Source organism: Sinocyclocheilus rhinocerous, unplaced genomic scaffold (genome assembly GCF_001515625.1).
Source record: "Sinocyclocheilus rhinocerous isolate Xijiao unplaced genomic scaffold, SAMN03320098_v1.1 scaffold295, whole genome shotgun sequence".
NCBI lineage: Eukaryota > Metazoa > Chordata > Actinopteri > Cypriniformes > Cyprinidae > Sinocyclocheilus > Sinocyclocheilus rhinocerous.
Window position 1 is genome coordinate 670,603 of NW_015647035.1, and position 25,983 is coordinate 696,585.

Genomic DNA, 25,983 nt, shown 5'->3' on the forward strand with positions numbered 1-25,983 from the left:
TCCTCAGAGGAAATTTAGCATACACCTGGTTAAATATGCTTTCGTTCTGTAGCAGGAAAGAAGCACTTTTGCGAATGCTAAATGAGTCTGTTTAGTTTGATCCCACCTTCATTGTAGTCTCGAATAAAGGAAAAGAAGAAATGGTGCTTGTGCAAAATGCAACATCCTTTTGTGTGTGTGTTTTTTTTTTTTACTTTTATCAACCAAATCTGTATTATTTAGACTGATCGGGAAAAGGATATTTCAACAGTTGCTATTACGAAATTTTGAGGCTAGATAAATGGACTACAAAATGAAAAAAAAATGTCCAAACACCTTGTTCAATAACTTAGTTAATTTAGTTTGATCCCGCCTTCATTGTAGTCTCGAATAAAGGAAAAGAAGAAATGGTGCTTGTGCAAAATGCAACATCCTTGTGTGTGTGTGTTTTTTTTTTTACTTTTATCAACCAAATCTGTATTATTTAGACTGATCGGGAAAAGGATATTTCAACAGTTGCTATTACGAAATTTTGAGGCTAGATAAATGGACTACAAAATGACAGAAAACTGTCCAAACACCTTGTTCAGTAACTTAGTAACTCATCTACTGCAATCCTGAATTTGATCATGTCTAACCTTTTATGTTATTGAGGGTCTCTTTCAAGTGGCTGAAGCTGTTGAGTAGTGGGTCCTGTTCTTCATCCTGTGAAAGAATGAGAAAATCATGTTATGATTTATCTAACAATATCATTTGATATTTTCATGTTATTTAAATGCATTATGTATTAATCCAGCATTGGCCAATATTACAGATTTTCCATTGATACGATATTCTATATAGGTTGATTTTGGATATTTAATTGTGCATGCTAATTTGTGAGTGAGTGAAGTGTGGCCAAGTATGGTGACCCATACTCGGAATTTGTGCTCTGCATTTAAACCATCCAAGTGCACACACAACACACACACACCGTGAACACACAACCGGAGCAGTGGGCAGCCATATTGCTACGGCGCCCGGGGAGCAGTTGGGTCACCTCAGTCGTGGTATTGAGGGTGGAAGAGAGCGCTGGTTACTCACTCCCCCGACCTACAATTCCTGCCGGACCCGAGACTCAAACCCACAACCTTCGGGTTACAAGTTCGACTCTCTAACCATTAGGCCACGACTGCCCCATCACATTTAGATTACCTTTGCCATCATCTAACAATGTTGTGATGCCTAAATTCACTTGTAGCATTTAAAATTACTGATTTTTAATGTTTTATTTGTACTTTCTTTAGACAAAATGGTATAGAATTTTAATATCAGCCATAACAAGAAAACATTTATCGGCTTATCAATTTCAGTCAGAATCTTATTAATGTCAGTGCATCCCTAATTTAAATATTAAAGAATTATGAGAAACATACGGTCATAAAGTGTCCAGTAGGGTCACGATGAATATTTCAAATATCTAACGTGACATCAGACAACTAATATGTTCTTATAATAAAACTAAATTGGACAACTTACCAAAGGAGTATGGGTACTCCATCTAGAGTTCCTCTTGATAGCAGCAACGACAACAGAAATCTCCCCTTGAACGATGTATATATTCTTGTCCACCATAGTGAATCTAAGATTTAATTAGAAATATGCATTTACACACAAGTACAAACTCAACATCAAACATATATAGTTTTTCTGATAGCAAGAGATACACATGAACATTATATACGATCCTCCTAGTCAGATAGCTCAACTAGACCACAGGTTATAGAGCAGAGCTTAAAGCTGGAGGTAATCTCTGTGCAAAGCATCAGACAATGCAGCAGACAGGTAGCAGCAGCTCAGACTTCATTATTGAAGATAGTGCCTTGTGGGGGCAAGACAGGCATAACGGAAATCACAATGTTTTTCAAAGACGTGTTGATGCAAGGATATATCTCTCAAAAATAATAATGTTAGAAATACATAGAAATAAAACTATGAGGCTCTATATGACAAGAAAATTTAACATAACTTCAGAAAATAATCCCAACACATAAAAATCTATTTGTTTATGCAGAAAGACAAACATTTGGCTCATGTTCCGGAAAAGTGAAACTGTAACCCATCTAACCCATAGTATTAGGAGCTCCACAATGATGACTAGATATAACAATCACAGTGTTAAATATAATATGTGAACAAACCTGCATTTCAAAAAGTCATAAACAGTTTTACAACTATGCATACTGCATCCACTATGGCAATGGCTATTTTACATCAGCATTCAAGAAGGCAAAATCCTGATGTATGCCCTATGCTGTTAAGCTACAAAACTACCAAATGAAAGCATTCACCTTAAATAACTAATGTACAGGGTACACTTGGAAATATAGTACAATAGGTTTTTGAAGGAGCATTTGATATTCTAGAAATAAAAATCTGTCCTCTGAAAATTTCTAAGGCCTCTAAATTATCAACAAACAAAACTTTCCTGAACAACATATTGTACATAATCTACTACATGCCTTCTGTCGTCTGATTGATAGATCATACTTTTTTAGCAAGTAATAGGCCTTTTAGTACAATTGCGAAAAACATCCCCCTACATGAGTCTTTTTTGTTTTGAAATCTTTACTGATTTTTATGAAGTAAAAATTATATTGCTTTTATTGCTAGTAATATTTCAATATGAATACTAACTCGACTGAAACAATTTTGGTTTACTTGATTATTTTGCCTCCCTACAGAGCTTTAATCATAAAACTATAGACATATTAATGGGAGATATAGAGTCATACCGGACATCTAAGCAATACTTTTAAAAAGATCTCACTTATTTACATTACAAGCTATTAGAATTTATTTTTAAGATTTTTTTTCCCCCAAATTTTTGACTAAAGGATCAACAAGTTGTCCCATTAAAAAAAAAATATAGAGATTTTTTTTTCCCTGACTATTGCTGTACATGTCAGGCTTTACAGGGTTAAGGGTATTTCAGTGAATACATACAGCATCCTCCTCTAGACCTAAACATATTGAAGAGAAGTGTGGGTGAAAATTACACTCTATAGTCAAACATCTGTGCATAAACATCTAATGAAGCACAATTCTTTTTTTTCTGTTCTATTGCGAGCAGATATTCCAACGAGAGGGCCTGGATCATTCAGTGATAATGGCCACGTAACCAGCATTTTGATGCTACAGATCACTTCTTCATGACAGCCTCGGGCACCTGCTATAGATCCGTCATCTCCAACAGCCTCCTTTCATTACAAACAACCTTCCCACAGTCTTTCACTGCACCGTATGATGTACACAGGTTGATGAGGAGTGTGAATTGATTATAGCTGAATTGATCAGTAGGCCAATAAGCTTGGCGAGCCTGCTAGCAATGATTGTCAAAGATAAAATAACATGTTAAGCGACCTGCGAATCACAATGTGAACGTACATCTTCAACCGTCTTCCACATATGTTCTACGACATGCGACTGTGAATTTGGAAACCAAAAGACTTGTGAATAAACAACAAAGCTCATGATGCAGCTAACGTTAAGCAACCTGTCAACAAACTAGCAAGCGGTTTGTCATACTGACTACAGCTGTTAACCAGCTCAAATAAACGTGTTAAATGTGACCTCGTGGCCCTCTCGTTGTGTTTTATAAGAGCTCGTTTCTCCTTCTGCGTGTATGCATTTGCCAAAGCAGAAAAACATGAAAACACTGCTGTTGACACTAAGGTGGCGAATCCAAAATGGCGTTCAGATTCATTTCCACTCATTTGGCTAACTAGTTTAGTAGGCTGTCAAAAGCGTTCGCACAAATAATAACTGCGTTGAATAAATGCTTACATTTTAGACAGTTCCGCGTAGTGTTGTCATGCCCTGCTGTTTTTCTGTAAAAGCACTAGACAGATATTCTGTCACCGGTAGGTAATCTCCTCCACAGGCAAATTTACTGACGTGGAAATGGTGCAGGCGCACACTACCATGATATTTCCTGTCAGCTGACAGCTGTTTTCAGCCAATGATCTTTTAAGTCTGGGACCTTACTTCCCGTGTTTTTAAAAGAAGTTACGTCGTTATTTTGAAATAATGACACATAATTGGCATACTTTTAAAAGGTCAGTTTTACGAGTTTATACACTGTAAAGCTAATTAGAATGTTTATAATTGTCGTAACATTAATATTCTCCTGTTAGCGGTCAAAATAGGGCGGGACTTCGTTGAAGTCACATTCAAACATGGTTGGTTGAATTTCACAGACGGAGGGTCGGAGGCGTTCAGAGTTCAAACACACGGGCCCATTTTTCTCCTGTCACAGTCAACAATAGCTCCAATAATGCAGGTACTTAGACAATTAATTTCCAAAAGATCTACCGGTCTTTGCAGTCCATCGAAGAGTCTGACAGAAATGAACAAAACACATCAGTAACGAAATTTATGTCAATGCTGCAAACCAATTTAAACGATAGTTGAAGGTGTTTGCTAACAGGACAGCATAAATCCACTGATTGAAATAAAAATACAGAAACTTTCAAGATGCACAGAAAGTTCATACCCACATTGTTGCCCAAGGAGGGCAGTATTGTTTGCCTTCAAGTGGTGCATGACATCTATCCATAATCTATAGGCTACACAGTCGTATTGTGTAAGCTATTAGAGACAACATTGGCCAGTTGCATAAACTACTAAAGACTAGTCTTAGAGGTTAGTGATCCCATTTTTTTCTTCAACACTGGTCATAACTTGTTTAATTCAGTGACATTAAATGGTAGCCTATTTTGATCTAATTTGAATATGAAAAGTAAGATTGATTAGGCCTATACCTCTTGGTTAACTGCTAGTTAGTCAAACTAGTTCTTATTAAGACAGTCTTAGCATATGCAACTGGCCCCAGGAGTAGCCTACAACAAACATAGACATCTTCATGTCGAATTTTATAATGTCATGTAGCCTACGTTACAAGGTGCTGAACCGTGAACACCTACAATTATTTCGTCTTTATTATTTATTTATTAGACTAAAGTGTCTGCATTGAGCTCTTTCAATGTAGTCCTTTACCTAAAGAGAGAGATATCTGGTCTAATACAGCTACTTTTTATTACGTAGGCTACATTTGCTTGATAAATGAAAATGCAAAGTAACTCGTGAGGTTGAGCCTCAGAGACAGAATGCAAAACTGGCGTCAATTATGGGTCGATTCATTCTAGAATGTAAAACCCTCTGAAACTTTAGCTGACTCCTCAAGAAAGAGTCATATCTGTACATAATTGCTTCAAACTAGCCTACAATTAGCTAAGCGTTTTATTATTATTATTATTTATTTATTTATTTACAGTATTCTATGGGCTATTTAAATGCATGAATACTGCAGATAGATATTGGTATGAACGATTCTATCTTAAATAAAGGTTGCAAAAGGGGGGCCACAACAACCATAGTGCGAAGAACATTGTGATAATCTGAATAAGCTTTTTCCATTATAAAGAACCTTGAAAGTTTCCATAATCATGAATGCCAATAAAGAACCTTTACTTCGAGAGTGCTGAGAAGACAAAACACTCAATTTGCTAAGCAGAATGGAATAGTTGGCTTAGAACACGTAGCCTATAGGCTACCACGCACCACGATACATACATGAATGTTCATGTTTTAAGTCTTAAGGTTTTGGAGAAGCTGTGCAAGTGAGCTCGGGGTGATTGACCGAAGCGCTGATTTAATGTGTGTTTAGCCAGCGCATGTGTGAGAAAGACCGTGGGAGAGAGAGAGAGAGAAGGGGTGGGCATTCCTTTCTGCCGCGGACCTGTAGCACGAGATATTTAGCATAAAGTCAGTCCCCCTCGGCATGGGGATCAAGCCTTCACTCTCCGCTAAAAACTTATGACAGACAACACCGAGAGAGTGAAAGGGGAAGGAAAGAAACTGTCTCTTTTCCTTTGCTCATCCTAAGGAACTTTCTACATGACTACTGCATCGTTTCACAAAAGCAGCTAACACGCGTTGTACGCAAAAGTTGTGTATTTTTCGAGGATTACCTCCACTAGACCGGGACTCATGTGAGTAGATGCATGACAAAAATCACTGTGGTGCATGATATGTGCTCTCATGCGATGGAGGAGCTGTGCGGATGTTGTCTTCTTCAGTCTAACAAAAACAGACTACCTGAATCCAGATCTGTCGTGTTAGACAAAAAGGATCGCGGCGCATGTATCGCTCAGGACTGTGAGCGTCGTTTATCAGTTTATCAGTGCTGATGTCCGGCTGCATGTAGCCTATAGGCTTACAGGTTACTTTGACTTTAAAAAATGCATTTAGGGTTATAATAATCAGCTATAATGCTACGTTGTTATTAGCCTATTTTACGATTACATTTATAGGCAATTTAATCTATTCAGCCTAGCCTATTTAAAATAGGCCTATGGATTAGTGATGCAATTGTTCAATTTGATAACACAGATACATTAAGAAAATCCGAGAAAGGACGTTTCTAAATGATGTCTGCATTAGTTCAGGATCATTTTGACTTAAACCCTGTTTAGATCTTTTTAACCATGGGTATCTAAATTTTAAGTTAAGCGCTGCCTTGTGAAGGCTTTAAATAATGTTTTAAAATAGCTGTATGTTAAACTAAAAGCTTACATTGATTTTGTTCAAGTTAAGTTTAAGCCAGTTTGTGCCTTCAGCAAAATTTGTTTCATTGTCGGCGGTTAAAACTTTTGTTACGCGTGGTTTTAACATGAACACAATTGTCTACTCATATAGGCCTATTGGATTACAAAAACAACAATAGTAAAATAAAACCTCTGTCTAAATATCTCAGAATTTATATTGCTGCATATCACGGTATTTCGGGATTGACTGTTTCGGGATAAGTGAAAATATCAATGCAATATAGGCTACCCAAATTGATAGGTGGCAGGTGCTCCGAAGCCGTAAGAGACCAGAGAGAAAACCAGACTCCCACCCGCGCCAAATGAAATCAGTTATTTTGTAAACGAATTTTTAAAAATGTTTAAAACAATTCGCTTTATAAAATTATATTAAAGGAACAATGGCATGCGGCGATTTACTTAGGATACAATTTTCATCTAATGTTTGGGTCCATTTCTGTTCGTCAAAAAATAAAAAATAAAAAAATAAAAAATACTCGGGCAAACGCACCCGTGTATCTAAATTTACGTGCGGCCAAATAGTTAAACAAGATTGACATAGAGTATCAAAAACGTGGGATCAAAAATGCATCCGATTCCATTTCTTTCCTTTTTTTGTTTGTTTGTTAGTTTTTTGTTTTTGTTTTGTTGTGTCCTAGTTGTTTTTTATTTCAATGTTTAAATTGTAGCTAGTTCTTTTGTGCATGGTGAATGCTTTTTTGTCAACAATATTTATTTATTTATTTTTATTAGAAACGCTAAATATCGTTAAAATAAAATGCTTAAAAGTCAGCCATAAAAGCTAAATATCTAATACATAAAAATAAAAAAAACTGTTTATTCATATGTGTGTGCTTTAAACACACACAGAACAGTGCGTGACGCTCTTGTGTTTGGTCAAGTCTTCTCATGTTGCCTTTAATACACACAGTATAAGCCTATATGCTTCAGCTGCAGCCTGCAGTCATATCTAAAATTACTCATACAACATATAGCCTAAAAAAAAAAATTCTAATTTTGCTTACAAACAAATCTCAAGATTTTTTTGTGGGTGTGATGTTTCCACATTTCAAAACATTTGTAGGCTATCTCAGTCGAACGTGAATAGTGCCCGTGCGTACTGTGTAATGGAAATAAGCATGACCGATCTTATAGATGAGCATCTATCTCCTCGTACACTAATATTCGGAGCTGTGCGTGCAGGAAAAGCCGCGCTTTGACATACACAGCCGAATGCAAATGGGTGTTAGGAGGGGAGAAATTAACATCTACAAACATTGGGTAGAAATTCCATCTGCCGCCGGCTCGAGTGGGCCCTTAATAAGTTCTCAGACAGCAAAGTGACACACATCTTAATCAACTCTTAATCCAAGGAATTAATTCTAAACGTGTTTATGAATAATTCCTGAGAAAATGCAGCAGCCCGTGGAAATGTATGCTGTCTGCCTCCGTCGAACCAACAGATGGACCCAGCAATCTTCTGAAAAACGAGAGGATTTTACCTCTATTATCTCTTCTCTTATTATATATATAGGCTATATATATTTTTAATGAGATCGATGTCGTGTATATAAACTGCCCCTCACTGACATGCATTCCTTGAGCCATGTTAGTACGAATATCTCAAAAGCAGCATAAATCTCCTTTCTTCAAATGGCATCAAATTATGTGTAGGAGAGACTTAAAGTTTGAGCCAAACTTTATTTCACAGAAAATTTAGGGAAAAAAAATCAACAATTAAAATAAAAAAATCAAAAAGCATGTAAAATTATTATAATAAATATTATAAATCATAAATTATTCTTCGTATTATTATTATTATTGTTGTTATTATTAATGTTATTGCTATGTTAGTAGTATTATATTAACCTTTTACCAATTTGAAAATAAACCCTTTGGATATTCATGGACAATTGGTTATATAATTGGTTATAAGCCAGTTCTATACAATATCTATATATCTCTTAAAAATAAAGGTGCTTCACGATGCCATAGAAGAACCTTTTTGTCTAAATGGTTCCATTAAGAACCTTTAAAATCTGAAGAACCTTTCTGTTTCACAAAAGGTTCTTTGTGGTGAAAGAAGGTTCTTCAGATTACAAAAAGGTAAGAAAGAGATGGTTCTTTAAAGAACCTTTGACTGAATGGTTCTTTGTGGAACCAAAAATGGTTCTTCTATGGCATCGCTGTGAAGAACCTTTTGAAGCACCTTTATTTTTTAAGAGTGTACATAACCATGAGATATAAACCAAGGTCAGAAAAACCTGGTCACTTTCCTTATTGGTCTCTCCATTTTTTACATTTAAGAAATCTATCAGTGCATCTGTGGCATCGGAGTCTTTGATCACTGGCCTTGTTGGCCCACAATCCTTAGAGGACCCTTGATAGAGTTTGAAATGTAATAATGTCACAAGTCTTGGCAGGGGTGGGGGGTGCATTGACACCTTGCTTAGGATGAAATAGCCAGCTTACGTCACCTATAGCTCTGGCCAAAAGACACAGCCTGCCTGACAGATAACCATTTATCAAAGTCACTCTGGGTATGTGTTGAAGTATATGCAATTCTGCATTCTCATGGTAGCCTCCCCACATGCCAGCTGTACTTACAAGGCAAGTTACCTCAACTGTTTATTAGATTAAAAAGAAAAGTGATTGTATTTTATCTTAAAAATGACATTTTGATTGCTAATAAGGTAGAACAAGAGTGTAAAAGTGTAGTGCTTGAACTACGCTTGTAGGATTTAGAATGTATAAAAATTCATATTTTTGTGATTTTAACTCATTAATTGCATTTAGTAGGCCTAATTACACCAGAAATCATATAAATCTGTAAAGTCTGTGAAATCAGATGGCATGCCCTCCTGTGCACACTGAAACAAATCATAATTTAACAGGACACCCTGCTTTGGTAAAGCACACATTTGTTATCCAAATGTTTTCTTTTAAGCATTGGTTATATTGAGTAGGCCTATGTTTGTTTTTTAGCACATCACTCAACATGTCTGAAGTATAATGAGCACACTTTTTCTTCAATTTAAATTATTGTAATTTTTAAAATGTATTCTACTAAATGTATTCCATCATATGTTTCACCATATGTAATATAATTTCATTGTTTATCATCTGGTATACAAAACTTAAACAAAATGTGATTTGGGTGCTCTGAAAAAGGCTAAACACTAGTTTTAAGTGTAGAAAGTGTTCTAAATCAGTGATATAACGGTCTATTTATCACCACTGATAATCTCTATGGGCCTGTCACCTCACTTCCGTGATCACTATGGCACTTGTTTGTTATTGAAATCTGCTTTCTTCTAATGGATGCAGGACTTCGTGGTTAGTAGGTTTTATTGATTTTACATGTACTTAAATCTGTTTAAGAAAGAAAGAAAGACATTCTGGAATTCTATTTAGGCTATCATACTGATGAATATACATTTTAATTAATATTTTACACCATTTTCAATAATATTCAACTTACTAATGAATTAGGATGTGAATAAATGTTCAGGTGTATGTACTGAGACACTGATGTTGAATACAGTACGATCAAATAATATTGGGAAAAGCGGTCATAACCTCCAATTTACGCGGTGGAATAATGACTGATTTCGTATCGCTCGTTATAAGTAGAATTTATTAAGTGCGTCGTTACGGGAGCTGTCAGGCCTAAAGGTGCAGAACTGGTCAAAACTTTCCCCATTATCCACAACTCTTAACCCTCTAAGCAGTATTAATGCGGAAATGTTGCTACACATTACATAGCGCAAACAATAAACAAGTTACATGTTATTTTGTCTGGAAGTTATTAAACAATTATTATTATCAAAAATATCACTTAAACGTGAATCCTGCCATGGTGCACACATTAGGACTGTTATTGAAAGAAAAATGGGCAATGAACAAGGGCGCTCATATAGCCTTCTCAAATGGCCTTTCATAAAAAAAATCTGTTTATTCAAATGTACTGCAGAATCACAATAATAGCTTACCTGTGAATAAATAATATTATTGTGCTCATCAAATTAAAGGCCCACGTGCTTTGTGATCTGCCATATGTGGCACGTGCAGACTGTGTATTTTCATTTTAAATTCGTTTTTAACCAGTACTTTTATTCTCTCGTTTATAATAAATTCTAATTGAATGTATGTATATGAAAGCAAATGGACTTGTCCAATGCGAACGTTTTTAGCGCTAGGCCTATTGAAAAAAACGATGCATTTGATGCATTTTGATTAATTGGATAAACTAATAGGCCTATATATCATAAATATATTTGTGTAATCTTTAACTGATAGACAGTATAAGAAAATGCCCATGTCTCCATGAGATAGGCCTACGTTTCATATAGTTAGTTCATATGATAGTTGTTGGAAAATTGTATTAAGCGTGCATTTTGTGTGTGCGTGTAATGAAAAATAAGTTTAATAAAAAAAAATAAATAATAATAAATACTCTAGAGAATATTTGGAGTTCGAAGATGTGAAGAAAAAAACAATGTAAATATTATTTACATTTAAATGTATTATATTTTATAAAATATCAGTCAACCCTTCACGCCTTTTAACAATTTACGAATCCTTCAAAAGAGGTGAAATCCGACAGCGAATAAAAAGAGGAAATCACACGTGTTCAGTTCCGTAAACTCTGTTCGGCGCGCGAGTTTCGGTGGGTTTGCTGAATTGTGATCTGCTTTCGCTCTTCATCCAGTCACATCACAGATTCCAAGACGCAGTGAGAGAGTGATTATGTTTCTAAATCTCTAGGGTGTAACATAAATAAACGAGCTGTTATTTTAGGCTCTATTACAAGGCTGTTATTTAAGGCTGTTCGGTTCGCGTAATTCTGGCCCTTGATTGCTCGGTGTCTAAAGTCCAAAACGTCTTCAGACAGTTGTAAACGGATGAACCCTACTTGACATTTAGGAGATTTGCAACACAAAGGCCTTCATTAGGCTACTACATCTCATTTGGTATGATGAAACATGCAAATAATTCTTATTGCGCAATCGGTTTATCTTTGCCTCTCTAGCTGTTCTAATTTATATAGCCGTGGGTTTATCTATTATGGGTTAATTTGTATTAGTTTTTTTTTATTATTATTAGTCTGTTTTCATCTATATCTCGCTTGTACCATTTTTTGCGCAGGAAAATCAAAATTACCAGTATTTAAAAATCAATAATAATAATAATAAATAGTATTAATAATAATGATAATAATTATCGAAAGTCTATTGAAAAAACTTTGTTTAGTTCATAGACGGACATTCGGAGTGTGAAAATAGGCTATTATTATTAGTCTGTTTTCATCTATATCTCGCTTGTACCATTTTTTTGCGCAGGAAAATCAAAATTACCAGTATTTAAAAATCAATAATCATAATAATAAATATTATTAATAATAATGATAATAATTATCGAAAGTCTATTGAAAAAACTTTGTTTAGTTCATAGACGGACATTCGGAGTGTGAAAATAGGCTATTTTTTTTTATCACTATCGTATACAACCTTAGCCTATAACATCTTTGTTTACATCCATTTAACATGTTCTGTTCTAGCCTATTAAATGGGATCTCAGAGTTTCCAATTAATTTTCCTCATCTGAATTAAAATCCAAGGTTGTGGAAACACTGTAATGAACTTATTAATGCGGGTTGTGGCTTTGCCACCGACGTTGACTTAAACATTAGCAAAATAGCAATAGCCTACTTTTTTTGTTTACAGTGTCGTCCTCTTTTTTTTAATATTCCCAAGCGACATTGATCAGTCGTGAAATATTATATGTAGCCTATATCTGATAAAAAAAAATCTGATTAAACAAGAACATTAAATCTGAAATCTGATTAACAAAACATATTTAAAAATCCATAAATGTTTAGATAGCCTAACAAGTGTTTGTGTCTTTTATTGAGTTCGGCTATAAGATGAGCTGCGTCAGTGAGCCTGCAGCAAACAATGCAGTCTCATGTGTATTCGCTTTATCTCTAGCCTGCAGCTTGTTGGCCTATCATCACTCAGGTAGTCTAAATAGCCCATGACTTTGTGCTGTTCGCAGAGCCTGGCGGTCGAGGTGATGGATTTTAACCTTCTAGCGGACAGTGAGGCCCGTAGCCCGGCACTGTCTCTGTCTGACTCCGGGACTCCTCAGCACGATCCGGGATGCAAAGGCCAAGACAACAGTGGTCAGTTCATGTTCATGTTTAATTAAGTTAACACACAAAAACGCATTCACGTATTCGAGACTGTTTAGGCTACTTAAAATGAAGCTGCTTCTGTCTGTATCAGAATGTGCTATTTTGTAAAATAGCAAAACCTCATTTTTTAGTTTTGTGATCGTCCACATCCAGCTAGCCTATTCGACCCAAATGCATGACTGAACGCTATTATGAGCACATCCTGTTGGGTATTTTATGGCACATTGTGTTCTTCTCCAGTTAATTCGTGTTTTAGTTGTATTGGGCTAGTAATAACAGCACCACATCTTTGGTTGTAGTTTTGAATAATCTTGGTTCATTTGAATCCAGGCCTACCTTGCTTTTACAGATGTTGGACAGTCTTTTCTATATGTGCACTGTGTACTGATGACAGTCGCCATTTGAAGAAGATCCCGACTAGCCAGTCACGTGCCGAAGGAACGGTGCATAAATTATTCATTTCTGTGCCTCAAATTTGGTATCCAAATGACTCAGTCAGTAGGCCTATGCGAATAAACCTAAACACCTGTGAAAAGAGCAATGGTCTAAAGAAGATACGCACTTCACCGAGAAAAGGCAAGACAGAGGATTAATCCTATACAAACTTAGAAAAACCGTCTATTTATCGACTTAAATCACTGCTTGTTTAACTATGTTAAACTGCATAACGTAACGTGTTACAAATTGGCAGCGTTTCACCGCGCAGGTCGGTGCAAAAATGAGGTTGATTGTTAAAATGCATTAATATAATGAGCAAAGCGATTTTAGTGTATGTAGGCTGCTGCTACGTGCTTTTTTAATAACGTTGGACCAGGCTATATTGTAAAGGAGGTCTATAACAATGCCAACGTGTGTCTTTCCGGACCGTAGCCTATTTTATGTTTGATCGCATTTAGTCTATATCAGTAGATGATATAAAAGCCTAACCTAAATGTGTATAGGCTACTAGAACTGGTTGCTTTGTAACGTTTATATTTTTAGAAACGTAGCCTATGTCTCATAAAGAGCGGGTGCGCTAATAAATAATGAAAAGCACAAAAATAGTGAACCGCCCATGGAAAAATCTTCTCGCACTATACATCAACTCAGTTAAAAAATATGATATTAAGCTGTTAAATTATGATTATACATTTTATCCACCTTTTATTTATATATAGACTACGTTGCGGGGTTATTTAGGCCTATTTTACTCCTTCAGAATTACCACATTTGTAAAAAAAAAAAAAAAAAATAGTGCATATCTGTAGTAAAAGAGATGTTAAATCTTCATTATGCTATCTTTACACTGCATTTAATAACATGAAAAGGTATTATTATTATTATCATCATCATCATTTTATAGAAATAAATGTGTTTGTTTTAAAATATGTCCACAATCAAGAATCTAAAGTCACTCTGAACACCAGGGATAAAATAAATAGGCTAATACTAGGCCTATATTTTAATATGATACGAAATTTACTCAATTTAATTTTGGTTGATATTTTGAACGAATAGTAAACACGTTTATTTGCAGTCAACAGCTTATGACGGCGCTTATAGATCGAAATCTACTCTCATGTACAAAAATATTTCGCTACCATATTCAGATTAAAAACAAAACAAACTATAAAGGAACAATAAATCAATTAATTCAAAGCGTTGTAAGTAGGCCTAATACAGCAAAGAGACTGAAAGTCCTGTGTTCCTCCCATTAGTTTATACATAGCCTATCACTGAAAGGACAGATAGCCTACAAACCCACAATTTTGTTGATTTCTCAGCAGTTTCTCCTTTTCATTTAATTAAACTCTAATTCAGTTTAACTTGAAATATTATGATCTTGTTACTTTGAATATTTTATTTATTTTATTATAATTTTTTTTTTTTTTTTTTTTTTTTTTTGCTTTTTTTTTGTTTAAGTGACAGCGCCTTCTGTAGAGTTAAAGGGTCTCTGTCCACGGACAGATGGCAGCATGATGTCTTGTTGGTTTTCCTAGAAGCCCTGTGGAGTCCTGGAAAGCTTGCTGATTAGTTCGAACTGCTCCTAGAGAGTTAAGCTCTTGCCAAACAGCCCCAAACCTGCCCTGTCACTAATAGCTGATCCCAGGATTATGTGGCCAGCTAATTTAGCCCTTTCTGTGGGGTCTTGAATTTGCAATTTTGCAGAACTCTACACCACAGTGGGACGATTTTCATCACACATACAAAAAACATTTTGGGCCCTGCAGTTTTTCTTGTTCTATTTTCAAGCCAAACAAAAACGAAGTGTTTTTTTTTTTTTTTTTTATTTTATTTTGTAATCTATTATGAAAATAGTGGGACTTAACTGTATATGTACACACTTTTTGGCCGCAATGTCATATAGAAGAACAATTTTTGGGTCCCCATCTCCAAAGAACATTTCAGTTTGAAGAACATTCTATAATCTAAAGGACTTTTTTCCACTTTTCTTCAAAGAAAGGTTTTATGGATGTTAAAAGTTCTTCGTGAATTTTTTTAAAGAGTGTATCGATTTAAGTAATGCATTTTCCTTGGACCCATACAGACACGGAGAAGTCCCATCAGAACCACACAGATGAGTCAAACCCAGAGGACGGCTCATTAAAGAAAAAACAGCGCCGACAAAGGACACACTTTACCAGCCAGCAGCTCCAGGAACTTGAAGCCACCTTTCAGAGAAACCGCTATCCTGACATGAGCACGCGAGAGGAGATCGCTGTGTGGACCAACCTCACAGAAGCAAGAGTACGGGTACGTGGCTACCTCCTTGGCTGGCACACATCTAGTGGATCAAATTCATGTTGGCCAGAGGAAAGGTCACATAGCACACAGTCTTGGTTGTTATTTTGAAAGAACAACAGAGGTAGAGATACCCCTTTCCTAATGTCTATCAGTGGCCTCCTGAACCGTTCATGTATGTCAGTAATCCCAGCTGGAACCTTATGCCACATATTCCGCATGCTTCTGCTGTCATATTGATTTATGCAATTGATAGAGTATGTGCTCCTAATAAACACGCAAACCCTAAATCATGACCCTGACCTGATGCCAGCACAGTGGACCACACATGACTGTGAAGGCTTCTTCTCAATTTGATGCTGGTTTTTACATTCATTACATCAATACTGAGAGGAAGCATGTTCCATGTGCTTAACCATTTACTCGCGATTTTCCTTTGGGAAAACAAAAGCTTGGAGTCGAACCCAGAGGACGGCTCTTTAAAGAAAAAACAGCGCCGGCAAAGGACACACTTTACCAGCCAGCAGCTCCAGGAACTTGAAGCCACCTTTCAGAGAAACCGCTATCCTGACATGAGCACGCGAGAGGAGATCGCTGTGTGGACCAACCTCACAGAAGCAAGAGTACGGGTACGTGCTCCCTGCCAAACTGCATAGCTACAGCACATTGCGTTTCAGAAAAATGTGCAGATGTTATAATCAAAACCACTGAGTCAACACGCTAACTGACAAAGATAAGATGTTCACTATGCTATCACTATGGTGCATTTGGGTACTGTATGTAATGAAAGGGCGTCCTTTTGAACCTCGGGACATAAATCATAGGCCCGGGCTATTCCAGGATTTTCAGGAACACTTAAACACAAGACATCAGCTTTGGTATTGGCTGTGGCTTTTTTTTTTCTGTTTCCAGAAAGCTGCTATATTGAGATTTGTGATGTAACATGAACAATAGTTTGCTTGGAAAAACCTAGAAAAGTTTTGTGACCTTCTGTTTCAACAAAAAGCAGAAGTTTGATGGGTGAAGCACAAAAAGAGAGCAGGTGGGCTCCCATTCTGATGGATGACAATACAATCGCTACCTCCTTGGCTGGCACACATCTAGTGGATCAAATTCATGTTGGCCAGAGGAAAGGTCACATAGCACACAGTCTTGGTTGTTATTTTGAAAGAACAACAGAGGTAGAGATACCCCTTTCCTAATGTCTATCAGTGGCCTCCTGAACCGTTCATGTATGTCAGTAATCCCAGCTGGAACCTTATGCCACATATTCCGCATGCTTCTGCTGTCATATTGATTTATGCAATTGATAGAGTATGTGCTCCTAATAAACACGCAAACCCTAAATCATGACCCTGACCTGATGCCAGCACAGTGGACCACACATGACTGTGAAGGCTTCTTCTCAATTTGATGCTGGTTTTTACATTCATTACATCAATACTGAGAGGAAGCATGTTCCATGTGCTTAACCATTTACTCACGATTTTCCTTTGGGAAAACAAAAGCTTGGATTGAAAAGTGAACTGAACTTTGGAGATGGTGGTGAGATTCACAGTAATACTATAGAAGAACCATTTTGGTTTCCCAATATAACCTTTCATTGAACAGTTCTTAAAAAACTATTTTTACTTAGTGTGAAAAATGTAAATAATCTAAAGAACCTTTTTTCCACTTAAAAAAAACTTTTATGTATTTGAAAGTTTTCATGGAACCATAGATGCCAATTAAGAACCTTTATTTTTAAGAGTCTACATTCAAGCCATTTAATATATCATGAAATACCTGAATGCCAAAATATACAGAATGAGCACATCGACCATTGAACTATATTTGACATTGAGTTATTTTGGAAGGCTTTAAACACCATTGCCCAAATGTCAGTGGAACATGGAGGGTATTCCCTCTCTCCCAATATAAACTGGTATCATTTACAGTATTCTGGATAAAGATGTCATTAAATATTCCCAGAAAACTGAATCACAAGTATAGATTATTTTTGAAATATGTGAAGACAATGATCCTTTTCAGAAGTAACTTTGAGTTATAATACCCATGATTGTTTATGTCTTTATCATATTTCTTTAGATGTTACTTTAATCCACCCAATATCCCCTAAAAATAGGATATAAAATTGACTAAATGTGAGGGAAGCTCTTTAATGACATTTCTCACTGGGGAAACTCATAATAAGTGAATAAAATAGTTTAATAAATGAAGCACTTAAATTCTGCCTGGTGGAACTTTTCTTGTTCAAATCTCATGATTTGACAGAAATCTGAATATTAAAGTTCTGTCTTTTATATTTGATATTAAGAGCACACTATGTTAGAGTGATAAAGAATATGGTGTTCAAATGTATCGTTTTGCACTGTTGTAAATCTCCAGTTGTTCTGACTGTAGGAAATGTACTTCCATCGTAAGCCCTGTTTTTATCTCTTTCCTCTTTGTCTTTCAAACAGGTGTGGTTTAAAAACCGACGTGCCAAATGGAGAAAGCGAGAAAGGAACCAGCAAGTTGATCTGTGCAAGAATGGCTTCAGCGCCCAGTTCAGTGGACTCATGCAGCCGTACGACGACATGTACTCGGGCTATTCCTACAACAACTGGGCCACTAAGAGCTTGGCTAGCAGCCCGCTGTCAGCCAAAAGCTTTCCTTTCTTTAACTCCATGAATGTAAGCCCGCTGTCCTCCCAGCCAATGTTCTCCCCGCCCAGCTCCATCCCTTCCATGAACATGGCCTCCTCCATGGTGCCCTCGGCGGTGGCAGGGGTGCCGGGCTCAGGCCTCAATAACCTGGGAAACCTGAACAACCTGAACAGCCCCACCCTCAATTCTGCGGCGGTGTCGGCAGCTGCCTGCCCTTATGCCACCACGGCCAGTCCGTACATGTACAGAGACACCTGTAACTCCAGTCTGGCCAGCCTCCGGCTCAAGGCCAAACAGCACGCCAACTTTGCTTACCCAGCCGTGCAGAACCCTGTGTCCAACTTAAGCCCCTGCCAGTATGCTGTGGACCGGCCAGTATGAAGTCCTAACATCTAGCACTCCAAAAAACCCAACCTGAATTTCAAGCTCTTGTCTAGCCAACCCCACATCTGACTCCGAGGCATCATCACCCCGCAATGAACTTGTTATGGTTTCTGAAAGGACAGAATAGGAATAAGCTTCACGAGGAAAGGAGCCTCACAATGGACCAGGACTCACGCGATAACATGTCGTGACTTTGTCGCTGAACCGACCAACTGTTTAAAAGCTTTTGTCCACTGCATGATTAGAGTGAAGTACAAAAGAGGACCTAAACACTTCCACTGCACTCACGGGAAGACCTTGCAAAGCCAAACGAATACCAGTTTTCATCATCAGTACAGACAAGAGGGTGTACATAATGGACTCTGTATTGTATGTGATAAAAAAATATCTCGGACATGTAGTATTTTAATGATGAGAGGAGCATGTTCCTCACCAGCGGATGTACCTCTTTGAGGAATTTTAATCTTTGTTGTGAATTCCATTCACTTAAGGTCAGAGGTCAAGGGTCAAAGGTTGTTGTAAGATGACGAGACGAAACCTAGGAGCGAGTAGTTTCAGATGAAAAGAAAAATAAGTACAGAAGAAGAAAAGCTCTGAAAATTAGGACTTTTTTAAAGAATCAACTAAAAAGCCATTGAGTAAATAGATTTGTGTGGTGTTCTAAAAAAAAGGGGAGTCTATGACTGTAATATAATGTATGTAAGAGTGCAGTTGTTATAAAACAAGCTTTTTCTGGTGTTGCCTGCTTTGTCTCATTAAACCTAAAATAAATGATTATTTGTTTTTATGAATAACACATGCTTTGAAAGAAAACACCACTCTGACACTGGTCTGGTCAAAAACACAATGTCCTTGTGACATAGCAACGCAACCTCAGATCCATAGCAACATTAAGAAACAGAAGTGACGGCGCGGGAGGCAGAGAGATATAGATGTTCTCATTGGCCTGTCACTGATCTGTTTGACCTACAGTCTTGCATTAAGTGCCACTCACTATCCTGTATCGGGGGAATTCTTGGTGCGGTGCCTCCTACTTCCGAGGGAATGCCGCCAAGATTGCGTAAGTGTATGAGAGGCATCCCCCCAGAGAGACGCAACGTGGGAGCTTGCTCAGGTTTACAGCTATAGCAACCTTATAGCTCCCACTGCACCTCAAACAAGAAATTACCCATCATAGTATTTTTGAAAAATCAATCGCAGTGTTATTTAGCATTGCATTAAAGAAAGTTAGATATAATTTCTATCAGGTGTCATGACAAAACTAATCAACAGCAATAAAAAAAGTTTGTGCCTCTAATAATAATAATAATAAATATACACATAAATAAACACTCTCCTTTATCAAAAACAACATTCACTTGTGTTGCATAAAATACACATGCAGCATATGAAATTTGGAACAATTTTTTTTTCTTTTGGGACAAAATTAGGTGAAATTTGTTGTCCATTAAAACACTTGTTCCATATGTATTATCTTGTTACAATATTATATTAACAATAATTATAGTGAAAATATATAACAACAAACAAATAAATGTATTCTCCTTCCGAAAGGAAAATATTTATTTGTGTGTGTGTGTGTAAATATGTTAACACACACACACACACACACGGGGGACAACATATTTAGTATTATTATTATTATTACATGCATTTTATATATAAACATTATTTTAAATGTAAATAATACATACTACTACTACTAATAATAATAATAACAACAACATTATCTTTCTCCGTCATTCTCCTTCACATGCAGCATATGAAACGTGGGGAAAATTTAACATTACACAAAATTAAAGTACATTTCTATCATGACAAAACTAATAAATTGCATATCTACATTAAAACACATGTTCTTTTATAGGATGACATAAATACATAAATTCAACTACATATAGGAAAATATTCCCTTTAGCAGCAAAAACACACATGCAGCATATGAAATACAGACATTTTTCTTAGACAGATATTCTTGTCTACTGCCAGATGCATTTTTTCATGTATAATATACTGTGCAAGTAAATCCAGTTTGTACAGATGCAAATATGAAGTTTAGTGTAAAACGACATATAATTGCAATAAATACAATGACATGTAATTACAGCTTTCTGGCATGACGGATCAGCATTTCAAACAGGATTGGGGTGAGGCAGCCTTTAAAAATAAATTGTCACACAAAGTAAAAGCAGTGGAGTCTGTGCATTTGTGCTCACACTCATGATCCACTGAGCACTACAAACCAATATCTCACTGCAGGGTAAACATCCACTGCTCCCTTATGTTTACCTCTCAAAACATATGAACTGAAAAGAAAACACATTTACAATATACATGCCCTGCAAAAATCCTAAAACCTAAGAATCCAAGGCACCTTCAAACACAGGTAGTTTTATCTTAAGGACTGGTTTTATTTATGGAATTGCTTTGGCTTTGGCTTTGGCATTTTAGACCAGCGTGAATAAAGTATATGTACATTTGGCCTAATGGAAATCAAGTAAGATATTTATTTAGCACCAGCAGGAAAACCTATTGGTATGGACTGCATTTTAAACCATTTTAAATCAAGCACTGCACCCAAACAATGAATCAAAGAGTGTTGAAGCATGCGGCCTTTATTGAAGCACCATGCAAAAGAGCCGGGACGCCTCAATTACCTCGAAGTGAATGCAAAGCTTTCAAAGAAAAAGAAAAAACATTTGGATACTCAAAGGTATTGTGATAATCTGTATTAGTCTCTTAAGACTCATTGACAGATATAATCACAAAATGAAATTATTACACATCATGCATGCTTCCATTTTAATTTCATTTCGGTTTTCATTTCTTTTTTAAACATTTTCTAACATTAGTTTACTCAAAAGTAGATAAATGTAAATAAATGTAGCTAATGAAAACAGTGTTGGGATTTACAAACATAATTGTTCATTTACATCCAATAAAAAAAATAATAATCTGAGTATGAACTATATTTAAAGAACTACAGGAACAGGATATTATAAAAACTTGTAACACAAAGGCTGACTACTTTTGAAATAATGAAAGCTTATTATTAACACTTACATAAGACAGTCAGAAAAGTATGCCATTTTATAACAGCTCCCCAATTGGATAATTGCATATATTATTGCAGGTCGGTGGTTTAATTAGGTTTTGATCATTTTTTCAGTCCATGGTACAGTGAATTCATGTCATGGGGCACTAAGACGAAATTAAAACTGAAAATTGGATAAACGCAATTGAAGCCTGAACAGGTTGCCTTTGTTATAATAATTAGTATTGAAAATAAAAACAGACAGGTAGATAGACTGACGAAATGTCATGTCTTTTTATACTATGTTCCAAATGAGGATTAAAGAAATTAAAGTCTGCCTGGCTCACTCTCCAGACTTATTAACAAGACAAATTGATCAAAGACAGGTGGAGCCTCTCTTGTCTCAATAATACTTGTTTCATGACCTGTTCGCACGACTTGGCAAATGATAAGTATATTTAAGGAACGTTTGAAATCCGCCTGGTATTGTGAAAGTTCATCAATAAAATCTGACTTTGAAAATGAGAAAAACACTCTAGTTCTACTCAACGGGATCTTTCTAAAATGATCTGGTATGTGCTAATCACATTTCTTTTGTGAAGTAAAATGAAACTATATTGAAATATTATCATATGGAACTGAAATGATTATGTATTTACACTTAAAGGCATACCATTGTAAAAAAAAAGAAGTGTGGTTAATTGTATTGAACGTGCACCTGTAGTGTACTTCAAATCTTAAGAGTACATCGAAAAAAACTGTACTGTATTTTGATGTGACTTATATACAAATAAATTACATTTGAAGTTAGTATATTTTAAATAGGCTACTAAATGTCATCATTACAGATGTACTTAATAAAAAACATGATATAAAAGTTTAACCAGAAATAAAGTAGTTTACCATAAATGCTTGTCAGTGCATTCTGAAATATATTTTAACCGTAGTTCAAAGACAATAGTGGGAATTATATAAATTATATATATATAAAGATGTACTTAAGTCTTTTAAGTAGGTAAAAACGCACTCTTAAGTTCCACTAATTGCATTTCTTATCAATTTAAACGAATACATTTTCATTTAATTCCAATTGACATGCAGTTAAGCGTCCTGAAAACATTTACATTCAGTTTGTACTAAAGCATATTGTTTTAAAGTATATTATTTTCATTATCGGGTGTGTAAATGATGACAGAATTCACTTTAACCTCTACACTATTCTCTCATATACACAAATGACACAAATACCACTGGATGCTGAAGCTCAAACTGTACAGCAGACCGACCGTATAAATGACACCTGGAGCCTGAGTTTGCTTACAGCCTAAATTCTTTTTGTCTAAAGCGGTTCCAAAACATTTTATCCCCAAAAAAACGACGGTGTTAGCATGTGCTAATCTGCCATTACATGATTAGCCGCAATTGCTCTTTGTGACCTATCAGACAGAGCTTAGAAAATGGATACAATAGAAAAGGTTTGAGCAGCCCCAAGCACCGATGCCTGAGGCAGGTCTAAATTCACAGACCACACAACGTCTCACACCCAGCTCAGAGCTGTTCCCTCACAATTACCAGCAGTTTCACTCTCCCTCCTGTCCCATCTGAATAGGGATCATTACTGATGTTTCCATGACGACCAAAAAAAAATAAAAAACACCAAACCATTTTGCAAAACAACAAAAGAACTAAAAGGTGTCCTGGTTCAATGTATCATCTTGTGTGGATTACACAAACACGTTTGTGGATTATACAAGCACCATTACAGTCTGAATTACTGTTCCAATCACTCCCCCTCTACATAAGAAACCCTTTCTGCCCTGGAGAGTGTGTCTGTGCTGCAGTCCAAACCCCTGACTGTAATACATTAGCAGGATTAAAATTCCACAGGTAAATCCTGAAGAAGCTGCCAGGTATCTTGCACTCTTCCCTTTAGAATGAAAAAGAAGTGTGCTTAATTGTACTAAATGCGCACTTGTAGTGTATTACAAATGATAAAAGTACATTAAAAAAACTGTACTTGCAGGTAATATAATATTAATGAAATAAAAGGCCACTTAAGTGTATTTAGGCTTTTTATCTTTCATGTATACTTTCATGACTATGTTTCCTAAAACGCTTAAAGGGATAGTTCACAGGCTGGTGTTTTAGGAAACATAGTCATGAAAGTATACATGAAAGATAAATAGCCTAAATACACTTAAGTGGCCTTTTATTTCATTAATATTATATTACCTGCAAGTACAGTTTTTTTTAGATTTGAAGTAGACCACAAAGTGTACATTTAATACAATTAACCACATTTTGATATTTGATTTCATATTTCATTAGATAATCTGGTGGTATACTAAACTAAGGCCTTACTGGCTTTGGAAGGCTAGAACACTCTTTTATGATCAGATTGGAGCCCCGTTGGGGTGCGGATTACTAGGTCTCAGCTGATAGATGGAGGAAAATGCGCAAAGCAATGCCATTCCCTCAAATTATAAGCCATTAAGGAGCTGCTTCAATTTCACCCTCCTAATTTAATGAGAGGAATAATGACACTGCAAAACAGGATAAAGGACTGTGTCAGTTTCAGATAGAACAACCGGAGCTGGAAGGGTTTAAGGTAATTTGGCATCAAACATTTTGGGTGAATTAAATCCACTTATTGAAAATAAAAAATTCATTGCATTCCTCTCTGTGCAGATGAAGCAGTGTTACATATTCAAATAAGTCATAGTGTAATGATCAAAATCAACCAATATCCTTGTTATGTTTTAGAATAAATATATCAAGATAAAAACAAAAATAAAAACAAAAACTGTTTAAAATAGTTATCAGATAAATATTTTAGAATAGAGTTGATCTCATTCTTTAACACTGGCCAAATAGTAGCCGATTTCAATTGTTTTAAACAATTCAAATCAAACTAAATTTATGCAGTTTTGCTGATAAGGTGAAGATATTTTAGCTATTTTGAGTGGAAACAGATAGACCTATTTATTGCAATATAAAATTGTCTGACTCGGCGCGTCACTAACAAAGTATTTTAAAAAGGAAACATATAAATCTTACCGTTTTCTTCAAGCTGTAGCCTTCAAATACAGCGGTACTTTTTATAATGTTGTAGAGATGACTTCACATTGTTCTCGCTAAAAAATATTTTCTCATAACATGAGATCTGCAGTTCAGTTTAAAGATGAATTATTGTGCATCTATATCACTTCTCGCTGTCAATAAAAGAGGAAAAGTGACCAAGCGCATCCACTACGAATGTCTAAATACTTCATTGTTTTGCTCACTGTAACATTAGCAGGATTAAAATTCCACAGGTAAATCCTGAAGAAGCTGCCAGGTATCTTGCACTCTTCCCTTTAGAATGAAAAAGAAGTGTGCTTAATTGTACTAAATGCGCACTTGTAGTGTATTACAAATGATAAAAGTACATTAAAAAAACTGTACTTGCAGGTAATATAATATTAATGAAATAAAAGGCCACTTAAGTGTATTTAGGCTTTTTATCTTTCATGTATACTTTCATGACTATGTTTCCTAAAACGCTTAAAGGGATAGTTCACAGGCTGGTGTTTTAGGAAACATAGTCATGAAAGTATACATGAAAGATAAATAGCCTAAATACACTTAAGTGGCCTTTTATTTCATTAATATTATATTACCTGCAAGTACAGTTTTTTTAAAATGTACTTTTATCATTTGTAGTGATTGATATTACAATCAACCCCCCCCATTTACTGAGGTAGAGTAAATAATATAGAAGTACACTTAAAACATTCACTTTGTAATAATGTCAAATTAAAACTTTTATTTAAAGTACATTTGAAATCATTGTTTTAATAATCCTTTGCCATACTTTAAAGAACACACTTATTTTGGTGTGTTGACTAGCACACTAACGCACATGCACAGATTATAATTGTGTTTTTCGATATTACATTTAACGTTGATACATTTTAAATGTACTAAATTGTCTACTTCATTATTCAAAATGTGTAATTACAAATATATTTACAATACTTACAAGTTTCAATTGAAATGCTATTAAAGTATATTACATTCAGCTGTCAGTACATTCAGCAGTACACTTTAACATTTCAAAGACACCAGAATTCTGAAATTGCTTATAAAGATGTACTTAAGTCCTACTTAGGTGGGTCAAAAAGCATGCACTCTAAAGACCAGCTAACTGCATTTAATATTAATTTAAACTATAATTGATTTACAATTAATTGTAAATAACATGCATTTAAGTGTCCCAAAACATTACATTCAGTTCACACTTAAGTATATTGTTTTAAAGTGTTTTATTTCCAAAATAAGCACTCTTTTAAAAATTGTGCTTAAGTGTACTGCTTTTTCACAAGGGCCTGCTTCATCTTGCACATCATTCCTCCC

The 25,983-nt window shown here is 35.7% G+C and overlaps 2 protein-coding genes across 3 annotated transcripts in view; one reads left to right on the forward strand and one right to left on the reverse strand.

Annotated features, from left to right (window-relative positions):
* The window catches only part of gbf1 (golgi brefeldin A resistant guanine nucleotide exchange factor 1), a 90,009-nt gene extending 86,063 nt beyond the window's left edge, over nucleotides 1-3,946 (reverse strand). The window contains exons 1-3 of the mRNA XM_016512632.1: nucleotides 3,805-3,946; nucleotides 1,498-1,600; nucleotides 618-684 (exon numbers count right to left, since the gene is read on the reverse strand). Coding sequence (XP_016368118.1) covers nucleotides 618-684; nucleotides 1,498-1,593 — 163 coding nt within the window. The 5' untranslated portion in view covers nucleotides 1,594-1,600; nucleotides 3,805-3,946. The remainder of the gene's footprint in view (nucleotides 1-617; nucleotides 685-1,497; nucleotides 1,601-3,804) is intronic.
* A 1,844-nt stretch (nucleotides 3,947-5,790) lies between these two features.
* On the forward strand, nucleotides 5,791-19,283 carry pitx3 (paired-like homeodomain 3). 2 transcript variants are annotated; one of them, XM_016512634.1, is made up of 5 exons: nucleotides 5,791-6,011; nucleotides 12,663-12,789; nucleotides 15,329-15,360; nucleotides 15,978-16,151; nucleotides 17,985-19,283. In XM_016512634.1, the coding sequence occupies exons 2-5, from the start codon at nucleotides 12,681-12,683 to the stop codon at nucleotides 18,549-18,551; spliced, it is 882 nt and encodes a 293-aa protein (XP_016368120.1). In that variant the 5' UTR covers nucleotides 5,791-6,011; nucleotides 12,663-12,680; the 3' UTR covers nucleotides 18,552-19,283. The 2 variants fall into 2 exon arrangements, with proteins under 2 accessions (XP_016368120.1, XP_016368119.1); XM_016512633.1 differs by lacking the exon at nucleotides 15,978-16,151 and having other exon boundaries at nucleotides 15,329-15,534.
* The last annotated feature ends 6,700 nt before the right edge of the window (nucleotides 19,284-25,983 follow it).